This window comes from Pavona decussata, unplaced genomic scaffold (genome assembly GCF_977016875.1).
Source record: "Pavona decussata unplaced genomic scaffold, jaPavDecu1.1 SCAFFOLD_83, whole genome shotgun sequence".
NCBI lineage: Eukaryota > Metazoa > Cnidaria > Anthozoa > Scleractinia > Agariciidae > Pavona > Pavona decussata.
This window is the reverse complement of record NW_028145501.1, coordinates 1674761-1689414: the sequence shown is the minus strand read 5'-3', so window position 1 is coordinate 1689414 and position 14654 is coordinate 1674761. Positions and strand designations below refer to the sequence as shown.

At 38.9% G+C, this 14654-nt stretch overlaps 1 protein-coding gene and 1 long non-coding RNA gene across 9 annotated transcripts in view; both read left to right on the top strand.

The window, feature by feature from the left end:
• The window catches only part of LOC146475772 (uncharacterized), a 238143-nt gene that overhangs the window by 103282 nt on the left and 120207 nt on the right, over positions 1–14654 (top strand). The gene's annotated exons all lie outside the window — the stretch shown is intronic.
• Positions 7393–10008, top strand: LOC146475778 (neuronal pentraxin-2-like). The gene is made up of 4 exons (XM_085115333.1): positions 7393–7972; positions 8106–8139; positions 8488–8728; positions 9365–10008. Exons 3-4 carry the CDS (start codon positions 8679–8681, stop codon positions 9750–9752), a joined length of 438 nt encoding a protein of 145 aa, XP_084971459.1. The 5' UTR covers positions 7393–7972; positions 8106–8139; positions 8488–8678; the 3' UTR covers positions 9753–10008.

The window sequence follows — 14654 nt, the reverse complement described above, 5'->3', positions numbered from 1 at the left end:
GATTTCCCCTTAGGTTGTTTTCTCCTCGGTGATCATAGTTTTTCTACCTCTAGAAGATTGACTGGTATTATTATTATTATTATTATTATTATTATTATTATTATTATTATTATTATTATTATTATTATTATTATTATTATTATTATTATTATTATTATCATTGTTATTATTATTATTGCTATTATTTTTTTTTTTGCGTTTTCCATTTTGTAGGTCAAAGACTCTCTGGCCATGCTATCTCCACGCATCGCGTGACTTTCTTGCCAGATTGTCACACATTATGTATCGATCATCCAAGATGTTTGTCATACAACTGTCAGTTCATGTCAAAATCAACGACTCACATGTGCGAGATAAACAATGCTACAGGGAAGATGTGTCCGCATGACATGATTAGAGCGACAGGATTTAGATACTACGACAGGGTATGTTACAGCTTTTTATGCGTATTTAGTAATTTTACTACTTTCTGCCATTTTAAAGCCTAGGCCAAGCGCAATTCTAAACTTAGTAATTGCTCCAATATTTTTACCGATAACGATTAATGTAACCTTTTCTTATGTTTAGGACAAAACGTTTAGTAAAAGTTGCCCGCCACCAGGTTGGTTTACTTTTCTTTATGTCGCGTCTCGACCCTTTTGAAGCTGTTTTGTCTTGCAGTTCATACGTCTACCTAACTGGCATCATTTCGGACAGCGTGCTGGTATGTCAGAGGCTACATATGTCTCTCTACCTCCATCGCTTTTTCTGTGTGCCTGCCTCCCTGTGTTTCATCCAGCTAATTTCGTTCAACTACTGCCATGTTGTGTTTTGCAACCTTTGCAATAATCTTCAAAAATAGCATACTCGTGCAGCGCACAAAATTATAGTTATTCATCTGTTGATCTGACCTTAAATGCTGTGTTTCTTTTGCAGATTCTTCTATTTCAAATTTCCAGCTTTCTTTCCCCTCAAAATCGACCAGTGACTACGTCAGATTTGATCTGCCGAGTTTTCTTCCACCGCTGACCGCTTTTACTGTCTGCCTGTGGATAAATGTTGGCAATCAATCAGACGAGGGGGTGCTGTTTAGTTACTCAGTTCCCAATGAAAGCAACGAAATTTTGGTGTACGACTACGCAAGCGTGAAGTTCATTGTTAACGGTAGAGTTAGGTAAATAAGGCAAAACGCCGACCTCTTTATCAAGAGTTGCACTGTCTCTCTCGTACACACGTAGTTCCCCCCCCCCCCCCCTCCCCAGTGACAAGAAAATACAAGTTTGATGTTGGGTGTCTTGCTAAAGTAAGGCTTAAAGAAGTAGTTCGGTGGATTTACATGGAATTACTATCAAATTTTACCTTTCAACTTCCGCGCTTAGACCTTCCCTGACCGTTTTTTAAAATCTCAGTTTATGTGTGAATTCTCTTCTTACCGTTCACTTTTTCATCATTACTTATCTTTACTGTTTTTACAAATTCTCTCAGTAAAATAAACAGGGCAGTCAACAATGGCTATTGGCGCCACATCTGCGCAACGTGGGAGAACACTGCTGGCTCTTGGAACTTCTACATCGATGGAATTCTAGTGGTCAATGGTGAAAACGTCCGGAAAGGTCACGTGATCAAAAGTAACGGAATTATGATCCTCGGTCAGGATCAAGATAATTATGGAGGTGGTTTCCAGCAGGTTCAGAGCTTCAAAGGTGAAATGTTTGGCGTGAACATGTGGAACAAAGTGTTGTCGAGCTTGGAAATTTTGCACTTGTCGAGAAGTTGCTTCAGTGGCGTCGGTAATTATTTGAGGTGGAACGATTTCTCGACGGGCTTACATGGAAACGTGAAAAATGTGACTCCGACCACTTGCTCACTATGAAAAGGGTGTACGTGGGATCAACAACTGACTTTGTATGAATTAAGAATCACTTAATTAAAATTATTTAACCACATAAGCACAGTAGTCTAACACTTCAACAGTCAATGCGAGCCCCTAACTTAATTGTTTAACCACATAAGCATTGTTATCTTACATTTCATATATCTACATGTATCTGTGCATTGAGCAAAATAAATTGTATTGTATATTTATTGTATTCAACAGTCAATGTCTTGCTAGGAGCAGGCTACTTTAAGTTTTAAGAAGACTAAACTTTTAAGTTTTGAAAACATATTTCGACTGAATCAACAGTCATCGGCAGTGCAATTTTCTGGGCCCATTAAATCAGCCAAAGTTCGATAACACAACTGATATTAATTGTAACCCGTTGACAACGTGTTTCATTCGAACTGTTCTACAGGAAAGCTACTGAAAGAGCGGTTACACAGCTCACAACATTCCACACTCTCCCACTAAGTCATGAAAACTATCACAACAAATCAACATCAAACTTAGCTTGCAGTTCTTAAGTGTGTCAGCCCTAATGACCTAACAAGTCACTTAGTAACAAAATCAGCCAAGTATCGAGGGGCGTGTCTGTTCCTATTAGGGTAGCGTTTTCCTTTACCACCTCGGGGAGTAGACTACACAGGCTCAATCGTTGCTGTTGGAGTGTCTTGACTACCGGTCGGAGTTTCTTCTAACTGCAATTCTGGCTTTACAGCTTCCTTTTTAGAATCTTATTCCATTTTAGAATAGTATCCTAATGCCAACGAGTCTCACTACGTAGGAACGCATATAGTGAAGCCAACACACGAGACAAGTTGGGCAAAAATTTCTTGTAGTAGATAATCATGCCCAGGTACGATTTGAGCTCTGACACATTCGTAGGCGCTGGTGCATTGGTAATAGCATGGACCTTGTCTTGCAACAGTTGAATGCCTTCCTTGCTGACCTTGTGCCCCAGGTAGGTTGTTTGAGGTTCCGTGAACATACACCTGTCTTTCCGCAGTCGTAAACCTGCGCTTGCTAGTCGTTTCAAGACTTCTTCCAGGTTGTTTAAGTGATCTTCGTCACAGGCTCCGGACACTGGGATGTCATCCACCCGGAGGATGACATATATAAAAGGAATGTTCCGCAGTAGATTCTTTATGTTCCGCTGAAATATTCCTGGTGCTGACGATATTCCGTAGGGCAGACGGTTGTACGGGAACAATCCTTTGTGTGTGTTGATGGAAGTGTATTACTGTTTAGACTCTTCTCCAGAAGTTATTGCTGATAGGCCTGACTCATGTCCAGTGTAGGGAATTTTCACCTCCTCCTAGAAATGCAAAGCGATCTTCAACCTTCGGGATAGGGTTACTGTCCAGCTTAGACACTTGATTGACAGTTGCTTTGTAGTCTCTCAGTCTGCAGATTGAATAGAGCCGTCTGGTTTCAGGATAGGTACAATGGGCACTACCCATTGTTCCCTCACCTTGTAGCCTCTTGAGTTCAGCTTCAATCTTCCCTGTCGTGGCGTATGGCACTGATCTCGCTTCCAAGAACTTCGGTTTTTCCTCTGTTTCCACATGGATCTTTGCCCTTGGGCCAGTGAATTTTCCAAGTCCTTCTCGAAAAAACTTCCGAGTACTGGTCGATCAACCTTCCTCCGCCTCTTCTGATGTCTCCTGGCGATGTGTGTTTCCAGATTTGTTGCTCGTTTTACCTTTACTGCGACACTTGTTTGCTTTGTGACCCTTCTTGTGGCATTTATAGCACTCTTCTTCTTTATACCTGCACTTATTGTCATCATGAAACTGGCCTCCGCAACGATAGCATCCTTTTGATTGCCTCGGGATCCTTGGCGGCTGTTTTTGTTTCTGTGGCTCCTTAGTCACGCGGTTAACTTGTGGTTCTTTCGGTTTCCATTCGGATTTCTGTGCTTCAGATCGCGTGTATTTCTGTCGGCAGTTTCCATCACCGCGACGGTGGCTAATTCCATTGTCTTCTTGAATCCCAGTTGACCTTCCGCCAGCAATCTCTGCTGTATGCGTTCATTGTTCACACCGCAAACCAGTTGTTCACGAAGCATTTTCTCCACCAGTTGGTCGTTGAATTCGCAGTGCTCCAATATATTCGTCAGTTCGGCGACATATCGTTGCATTTGTTTCTCCCGGCTGGCGAAAACGGCTGTTAAATTTAAACCGAAAGACGATTGAAAAGGGTCTTGGATTTACGTCATTCTTTATAAGGTTGACTAACTCTGTAAATGACTTGTCGGTCGGCTTCCTTGGATTTACCAAAACTTGTTAGTTTTCGCTCCACATGCGCTTAGCAGTACCGCTCGCTTCTTGTTGTTGTCCGTAATTTCATTCGCCGAGAGAAAATACTCGAGTCGTTCGGTGTATTCGATCCAGCTGTCGTTCTCCTTGTATTTCTCAATTTTTTCGATCAATACCATGTTTTGATCTGTTCCTCTTCTCCAATGTAATATTCTGGGCTCATTTAACCAGCCAATGTTCGAGAACACTGCTTTTAATTCTAACCGTTGACGTGTTTCATCCGAACTGTTCTTCTGGAAAACTACTGAAGGAGCGGTTAAACGGCTCAAAACAATTCACAGTCCGGTTACACTGTGAGAGTGAATTATATATTCCATCCCATGTAACATCTATTGTTTATACCTTGTATATTAACTTAAATATTCAAATTCACTCTCACAGTGTAACTGACGATGACAGTTGGTTGTGTGAAACATGTTTCCAAAACGTAAAAGTGTCGTCTTCTTCTTAACACTTAACAGTCAATGTCTGTGAATGCTCCCGTCCAGCATTTAGTTGTGTTTTTGGATTATATATTCTTCCTTTTTTTTTTCGTTTTGAGGAATGTCATTAATGATCAATTTTCTTCCCATGCATTGCCCGTTTTCCAGTAAACGTAGTTTCTTAAATGGTCAAACAAATTCCGCACAACTTTTCAAATACGGGTAGGAAATCCAGTATTCCGTGTCGGAGAACTCTTTCCTTGGCAAAATAATACAAAATCTTTGTCAGCTTTACCCCCTTATCAAGGCCAAGAATTGTAAAAAAATTTGGATTGTTTAAAGTGATATTACCCAGTTTATTCCTGCTATAAATTTCCTTCTGGAGTGAACCGACTCGTATTTTATTCGTCTTTTGTGGTAGGAAAGGGAAATTCCCATTCTTCCCTAAACGTTAACAAGATTGAAGCTATGACAATGTAAAAACTGATTGTAAATGCTCTAATGAGTCATCGAGTACAAATTGTTCAGTATTTATTAGTAATAACGATTGAAGCTTTGACAATGTAAAAACTGATTGTAAATGCTCTAATGAGTCATCGAGTCCAAATTGTTCAGTATTTATTATTAATAACGTCTGGCGAGATTTAAGTGTCGGGCTAATTAGAGATAACGTATATAGGTGCGGGAAAATTGAGGAAGCAACTTAGAGAACAGTGTACATCATACCTTACTACACCCGTTGCTACTGAGTGGTAAGTGATTAAAAGCTTTATATACAAAAATTACAGTGACCGTGTAAAGTAGATGTATCCTTGGTCGTAATCTAGAGATAAAGAAATGGTAGCCTTTTTTCAAGCCTTTCTTTTCGCCTTTGCCTTTGCAACAAAAAAATTTCGACAATAAACTGCTGAAACTTACTTCTTATTAGCTAAAGACCAATAAATATATTATATTTTTCGCGTCTATGACTGAAATTTTCGTGATCTCAAACACAACGTGAAAAACACAAAAGTTTATGATAGTGAAATCATGCATTCGCGAATGGGTCGCAAAACGACATCATAAATTAAGGAAAAAGTAGCAGCAAAATATATCGAGTAGTTTCCCCTTTGCAACATAATCCCCTCAATCTCGCTCATTGTCATCGTCCTTACAAATTAAATCGGCATTGAGAAAGGAAAGATAAGTTCACCCAATGTAAAGATGTATATTCTACTCACACATGTCTTATACTGATTGTTGGCAGAATATTTTCAAGTATCAAGACGTTTTACCTTTGGCGATCGTTTCCTTTATATTCATAACGGTAAAGATATTTTAATATACTAATATGCACGAAAATTATAAGAGGGAAATAAATCTAAAGTAAAAAAAGTCATCTTGATACATCATAACAGTTGTAAGTGGAACTATAGTGGAACAATTCGTTACACACATGTTGCCTTTGTGTCCATAATTAACACATTGAATGTTGTAATTATTAAGCTTGTTTCGAACAGTTCGAAGAAAGGATCGTTTAACACTTCAATGTCGTTTTCTTCTCCAAAGCTGTAGCTTGAAGATACTGGATGCCTTTTATTACCCACGGCCCTCCACACTCTCTATAGAATGATTTGCCTTTTACATCATATTGTACATCATAGCTGTTACAGCAGTTATAAGTGGAACTTTAGTTCTCAAACTCATTAAAAATTCATCAAAAGAAAACTAAGAAAATCACTACCGTGACCATGGTTTGGATATGTGATCCTAATTACCATAAAATTTTGCCAACTTTAGCCTTGAATTTCTCCAAGAATTATTGATCATTTGCGAAGCCATATCAAACAGTCACTCGAAAGTGTGTTTCATCAGACATCCAAACACCTCAAAGTCGTTTAAAAAAACTCGGCTGCGCCTCGTTTTTTCAACCTACTTCTCTGTGTTTGGATATCTTATGAAACACGCTTTCTCGTGTTTGATATATTACCTGAATAATTCGTTGAATTCATGTAGCATTTATGTCCATAGTTAACACATTCATCAAATGTTGTAACGATCAAGCTTGTTTTGACAGTTTGAAAAAAAGGCTTTTTTATACTTCCAAGCTGTTCCCTGTTTCAAAGCGGTGGCCTTCCAGATTCATAGCAAGATTTTTAAGTTTTCTTTTAGTTGCGAAAGCCTGGGTTGCATGCAGTGAATAATTCGTTCCACAGTTGGATATGAAAATGTGACGTTTTTAAATCTCTCTTTTTCTCTCTTTCTCTTGTAGTGGAAAGATTCTGTTTAATGGGTCGCATTGGAACAATCTTCATCTTGATCGTTGTGACCCTAGCGACTGCAAGCAGCCAACAAACATCTTGTTCAAAACCATTGACGTTTGTTGCCACCGAAGGTAAAAACAAAGCCTTTTTAGTAATAAATAGACCTCCTCTGGTGCATGCACCTGCCGTTGGCATGCATACATTGCAAATTTTTCAAGACGCATGCGTAAAAAACCGGGCTCGAAAACCAATAAGCACTAATAATTGCTTGTAAGCTGTAGCTAAAGTTTTCTTTAGACACTCTTGAGCTATCGTATTGCAACCTTTGGATTAAGTAGTCTGGAAATCATTCAGACGTCTTGGGACATCTCCGACAAAGGTTAAACGAAGACGATAGTCCAACGCATATGACTCCGGACGATTACAATAGGTGCTGAACTTTAATATCAGCAATTGCTTTTCAGGCTTTGTTTTGGTGGCTTAATTACGATTCGTAGCAGTAGAGGGTCACCCTCACTGCTCCATATCGGTTGGTATAACTTGAAGCAAAAATTGCCTTTTTTAAACTTCGGGAACTACACTACAAACATAAACAAGAAGTAATAGACTTTTTTTTCTTTAAGTGGATAATGGTATCGATGGAAGCCAAACAGCCGACAGAATATATCGTTATCTATATTTTGAACGAGTTGAGTGATTTGTTGGAAGCCGATTTCAATGAGTTAATTAAGTAATTTGACAACCAATAACATGTCGTCTTCATTGACTAATAATCAACTGACGATCCGCAATTGACTCGAGTCTGATTATGATTTCGGCTCAGGTTGTTGAAAGGTCAGTCAATTGTCACCTTGATGATCATCGTTTATCTACTTCTAGAAGATTGACTGTTTCGTTTGCGTTTTCCATTTTGTAGGTCAAAGTCTCTCTGGTCATACCATCTCCACCCACCACGTGACGTCCTTGCCAGATTGTCACACATTATGTATTGATCATCCAAGATGTTTGTCATACAACTATCAGTACATGTCAACTTCATTGACACGCATGTGCGAGATAAACGATGCAACAGGGAAGATCTGTCCGCATGATATGATTAGAGCAACAGGATTTAAACATTACGAAGACAGGGTATGTTCATACAGCTTGATGTTGATTTAGAAAAATACTACTTTCTGCCATTTTAAGCCACGAGGTCAAGCACAATTCTTAACCTAGTAATTGATTAATGTAAACTTAATGTAGTTTTTTCTTATATGTTTAGGATAAAACTTCAGGTTAAAGTTGCCCGCCACCAGGTTAGTTTGCTTTTTATTTATGTCACGACCCTTTTAAACCTGTTTGGTCTTGTACAGTTCATACGTCTGCAAAGTTGTCATAATTTCTGTCAGTATGTTCATATATCAGAAGCTACATTTGCCTCTCTTCCTCGATCTGTTTTTCTGCCTGCTTGCCTGCCTCCCTGCCTGCCTGCCTGCCTGCCTGCCTGTGTTTCACTCAGGTTGTCTGTTCAACTATTGCCATGTTGTGTTGTGTTGTTTAACTTTATCAGCAGACTCCTGAAATTGCAGACTCGTACAGCTTACATAGTTATAATTACATTTGATCTGTTGTTCTGACCTTCAATGCTGTGTTTCTTTTTCCAGATTATTCTATTTCAAATTTCCAGCTTTCTTTCCCTTCAAAAACAGTCAGTGACTACGTTAGATTTGATCTGCTGAGTTCTGTTCCACCGCTGACTGCTTTTACTGTCTGCCTGTGGGTAAAAGTTGGCGATCAATCCGCAGGCGAAGGGACGCTGTTTAGTTACTCAGTTCCCAATAACGACAACGAAATTATGGTGATCGACTACTCAAGCTTGAAGATCCTTGTTAACAATAGACGGATGTAAATAACAAAAACTACTTTTTATCTTCTCATTCCAATCCCTCCCACCCCCTCCCCCCCCCCCCCCCAAAAAAAAAAAAGATGTAAAACGCCAACCTCTTTATCAAGGGTCGCCCTGTCTCTCTCGTGCATACGTAGCAAGTAACAAGAAAATACAAGCTTGATGTTAGGCGTCAAGAAAAAAATAAGGCCAAAGTTTTAAGAAGTGGGTAATTTAAACCAGCAGTTTAGAAACCTACCACAGGGAGGACAGAAATCAGCTTTGGCCGTTTTCCTGGCAAAAATCATCGTGAAATTGTGCAAAGTGCAAATAGAATGATTCAAATACGAGAACGTGAGGGAATAACTGACGTCACCTTTGAGTTGTGTTAGGCGTCTGCGCAACACATGTGCTGAATATTATCCACAAGACGGAAACTGCATACAGCAATAGCTGTAGGGGTATTGGTAGTTTAACCATGAAATTAGCTTGGCGGATTTCCACGGAATTACCATCAAATTTTACTCTTCAACTTCTGCGCTGTGAGCTTTCCTTACCGTACTTTAAAATCTCAGTTCGCGTGTGAATTCTCTTCTTACTTACCGTTCACTATTTCAACATTACTTAGCTTTACTGTTTTTTATAAATTCTCTTAGAAAAATAAGAAGATCTGTCAATGATGACTATTGGCACCACGTCTGCGCAACGTGGGAGAACACCGCTGGCTCTTGGAACTTCTACATCGATGGCGAGCGAGTGGCCAATGGCGAAGACTTCGAGACAGGTCACGTGATCAAAAGTAACGGAATTGTGATCCTTGGTCAAGATCAAGATAATTATGGAGGTGGATTCCAGCAGGTTCAGAGCTTCAAAGGTGAAATGTATGGCGTGAACATGTGGAACAAAGCGTTGTCCACCTCAGAAATTTTGCACATGTCGAAAAATTGCTCCAATGGCGTCGGTAATTATTTGAGGTGGAAAGATTTCGCGACGGGCCTACATAGAAACGTGAGCATTGTGAATCCAACCACTTGCTCGCCATGAAAAGGGTGTCAGTGGAATAAACAACTGACTTTGTATGAATTAAGAATCACTTAATTAAAATTATTTAACCACACAAGTACTGTAGTGTAACATTTCATGTATATCTACACGTATCTCTGCATTGAGCAAAATAAATTGTATTGTATTCAACAGTCAATGCATGGCTGTCAACCTCACACGTCTTCAAATATGGAGAATATGACTTCCGCGGCCAGCAATAACAAAGCGCCTTACAGAGGTGTTGCATCAAGGCCAACTTCACGGGTTCAGTGGGAGGGGGGGGGGGGGGGGCGTAAATTAAACAGTACCCAAAACAACGCTACACATAAAGTCAGAAAGTCGAGTCTACGACAAATAGCAAACTTCGTCAATTATCCGGGAGATTACAGACACAGCTCTGGAAAAATCCGGCTCAAAATCGGAAGATTACAGACATAAATCTGGAGAACAGGAGATATGGCTCAAAATCTGGAGATTATAGACATAAATCTGGAGACCGGGAGATACGGTTCAAAATCTGGAGACTCCCGGATTATCCGGGAGAGTTGACAGCCTTGCAATGTCTTGCTAGCAGAAGGCTACTAATAAGTGTTACAAAGAAGACGACACTTTTAAGTTTTGAAAACATGTTTGGGAAGAACCAACTGTACATCATCAGTTAAACTGTGAGAGTAAATCATGTATTCCATACCATGTATATTAACTTAAATATTTAAAATTCACTCTCACATTGTAACAGACACTGTAGTCTAACACTTCAACAGTCAATGCATGCAAGCCCTTTACTTTAATCACATAAGCACCGTAATCAGTTACAATTCATGTATCTGAGCATTGAGCAAAATAAATTGTATTGTATTTAACAGTCAATGTCTGTGAGTGCTACCGTCTTGCATGTAGCTATGTTTTTGGATTATATATTCATGTAGACTGTTCACAGTCCCCCTATTTTTCCGTGGGATTCTCGAGACCGGTATGCTTCGATGGAACCGCCGCCATCTTGGTTTGTAAAAGCGAGCGCGATCTGGGGAGAGTGTCTAAACTACCGAGGGGAGCGGGAGTGGGTGTTAGTATAGTTGGGGATGGGAAGCGAAAAAATATTTTTCCCGCCGCCTCCAAACTCCACTCCCCTCCCCTCGGTAGTTTAGACAGTCTCCCCAGATCGCGCTCGCTTTTACAAACCAAGATGGCGGCAGCTCCATCGAAGCATACCGGTCTCGAGAATCCCACGGAAAAATAGGGGGACTGTGAACAGTCTAATATTCATGGTTAAATTTTCCTTGTTTGAGAAAGCCATTGACGAGCGATTTTCTTCCATGCAAAAGATACGAAGCATTCTTTCGTTATACTATAAAAACGTTACCAGATTGTTCATTAAAACAGGAACATTCTAATTTCTAATAAAATGCTTGCCAAAATCTGGTTGTTAAGGTAACATTAAATTCCATAAACCATCAGCTAGTACAGTAAATTGTTTGAGATAAATTTCTGAACAATACACAAAGTTTGCTGGTGCTAGCTCCCATATTAAACAAGTTATAAAATTTCAAACTTGGCATGGACAGAATCCGCAACAACACCCCCTCCCCCCCCCCTCACTCACCCCAACCCAGTCTAGATAAGGTTATTAATTTAAGCAAACATTTGTAATATATCTTGTTATAAGTCTCTCGCTGTTCTTGTAGTCAGTAAGGACGGGCACAAGCCAAATAACTCTTACACTACGCGGACTACTTCAAGTGATGCGTCGTTTAATTGCAGATATGTGGCTCATCTACACACATAATTTGCACCAGTTGTGCCCGTCTTTATAGATGCTACACGAACTACAGGATACAATCAGAAGCGCACCAAGAAATGATCTTCTCAAACTTATTATTCCTATTCTCATAAGCTAACAAGCACGCCGCATTGTGGTCTGGTGGATTAGCTAAGAAATCCACTGTTCGAGTTGAAAATCCGCAAAAGTGTGTTTGAAAGCGATGTTAAACTCATGTGTAAAATGTTTGTTAATCTGCATTTTCATTAACCATCACAGCAAATATTAGCACTTCTACTTCACCGGGTTTTAAAACTTAAACGTTTGGGAACCTTACCAAGGATTTTGACTTGCATCTTGTTTGAAACGCTAACTTGAACAGCTTGCCTTTGTCTCTTCAATTTCCACGGGCTCTTTAACCAAGTTTTCTGCAGCTTTGCGCTTTCTTTCCAAGCCAGAAACAGTTCCCAACAATCAACAACAACCTCTAGCACCCAGTGAATGAATAAAATACTGTATGTTTGTCCTGCTCAATAAAATTAATGCAAGCAATAAGTTGTGAAAAAAGATTATAGAATATTCATTTTCAATTCCAAATAACTTGAACAAATAACACAAATGAACGCTTATTTAAATAAAAACAAAAAAGTTTTTGATACGACAAGTATCATTCCAATTAACCATAAAAATGAGCGAAAAAACGGAACGACGTTTCGGTGTCATCCTGGCACCATTATCAAGTAAAGAATGCAACAGAAAAGATAATTTATACATAAAGTAAAGGTGTGAAATAGAATAAATTAAAGTATCATTCCACATGAAAAAATTTATTCAGCAAAGAACTGTGTCAATGTGACAAGTCTAATTTCAATTCTGTTGTTAAGCTGAGTAATTTTTCAAAAACATCAGTTTTGTTGCGTTTCGAAACCCCATGAACTGTACACTCACATTGTCTTATGCAGTATTACGTTCAAGGTCGTCCCAAATGGCCGATTTTTCCAGTGTGTTTTTAAATTGTTTCACAGAAAGGCTATTTTCCGAAGTCCAGATTCCGATTCAACAGCTCTAAAATACTGAATATTGAAAAAAATCCCCCCCTCCCCTCCACCCCTTCATCTCACTCGATTTATACATTTTTGGTGAAATCACCTGGAGGTCAAAATTATTTTTTATTCTTTCTCTTTACTGTATGTGCTGTATCCTTTATTCTGATGTATTTTGACCTAGTTTTAAAAATTAATCACCTTTGTAATGTTCGTATGAACTAAATAAATTGACTTGACTTGACTTCTGACAAGTTCCTTAGTATTATTTATTAAAACAGATCACCCAAACCCAAAAGAAGGTCACAAAAAAGTATTACTATTTACCCAAATTTGCATTACGTTATGTAGCATTACAGCCTGATGTGACTTTTGTATTCCGTTTCTTTCGCTAGATAACTGGAATTAAAATAGCGGATGAAACATCGCCGCGCAATAGCCCGGGGTGGGGGGTTGGGTATTCCCCTATACTGAGATATATAGTTTTGAGCGACGCCAAAAGGTATGGTTTTTGAGCCGCTTTGGTTAAAAATAGGGTATAGATTTTAACCATTTTGGTCTGAAAGACTGAAAGCGGGTATGGATTTTAGAGACCAGGTTTAAAAAAGGTACTGGAAAAATCACCAATTTTTGTCTGAAAGGGTCAGAGTTTGGTAGAAAATTAACCATCGATCTTGTTCAGTTTTTCACCACGGAATTTGTGTACAAAGTGTGACTGCTAAGTGTACCCCGTGCATTAGGTACACCATTTTGCAATGAAACATTTTACTTCTCCTTAATTTTGATAAAAAGCTGTTTAATATTGCTAATCCTGATGGAAAAACGAAGAGATATATGACACTAACCCACGAATACAATGGTTCGCTTCTGGCGAGGTTCAGCCATGAAAACGCGGCAACGTTCTAAATATGAACTCGTGTTACAACAACCTTAAAAAAATATCAAATTGTCTACGATAAAAACCGACGTTGCGGGGAATTTCTCTCCTGGGAATAACGAAGATCCTGTCGAGCATCAACGAAACTGTACGAAAGCTCACGGAAAGAACCAGCCTCAAGGGCGAGATGAAAACTTTCACTCCTGAAAGTAGGTATAATTTTTGAGTAAACTGAAAGGAGCCCGTGATCGTATAGACAAAAATTGAAAAATCGAACAGCAAGCCTACGCGCTCTTCTTTAAAACTAAGTTGGAAAACCTTATGTCCCCTTATTAAAGAAAATTCTTCTCGGAAATGTTAAATATTAAAGAATTCCTCGCTAACAAAAAAAGCAAAACTTTTTTGGAATTAATTAAGGGCCAAGCTGCAGATTTTAAATTATTAACAAAAACTTACTTAATTTTTATTAGTTTTTTGTATTAAAAAAAAACTTGTTGAGGGGTTTATGTTGTAGAAATTTTTCCATACAGCTGTCATTTCCGGAGTAATTCCCACCGAAATTTAAACTAGCTCTCTTTTTACGATGGAGTTATTCTTAGGTGGGTGGGTAAATCGAGAAGGGTATAATTATGCAAACTTTAATTAACAACCTAGCCCAGGCTCTTGCAAATGAATTTTAACAATATTTTATTAACATCTAGTTCGAGACATAACAGAAACGGAAAGTTATTGAATTGGCAAATACTGCATTATCCAAAGCAGATTAAGTTATAGCAAGAGACTATGAGGTAAGAGAGTGAATTCCCCATACATGCCCCTCTTCCTATGAAAATTTGTTTCTATCTATTTTTGTTTACGTTGCTATTTTAATGTCGACTGAAGAATTGGTTCATGCTTAGCGTGCGTATGTCGAGTTATGGATGCACGCGGAAAGTTTGGAGAGCACGAGAGAAGCGTAAGAGTGGCTCGAGGCGTAGCCGAGAGCAACTCTTAGACTAGCTTCTTGAGTGCTCTCCAAACTTTCCAAGTGCATCCATAACTCGATATACGCACAGCTAAAAGCATGAACCAATTCTTTTATAACATAGTGAAAATAAAGTAAATGATTCCTGGAAAACAGGTTTTGTTCCCGATTAATTACAAAATTCTCTGTACAAAAAAAAAAGGCTAAAATGGTTTCTCATATTGGTTTAATCTTAACGTTTCATTAGGCTTCAAGATCG

Bases quoted from the DNA above. Each gene is read 5' to 3' on its own strand.
- LOC146475778 (XM_085115333.1), top strand. From the start codon at position 8,679: ATGGTGATCGACTACTCAAGCTTGAAGATCCTTGTTAACAATAGACGG. The intron at 8,729-9,364 runs GTAAATAACAAA...AAATTCTCTTAG, and splicing joins CTTGTTAACAATAGACGGAT to AAAAATAAGAAGATCTGTCA.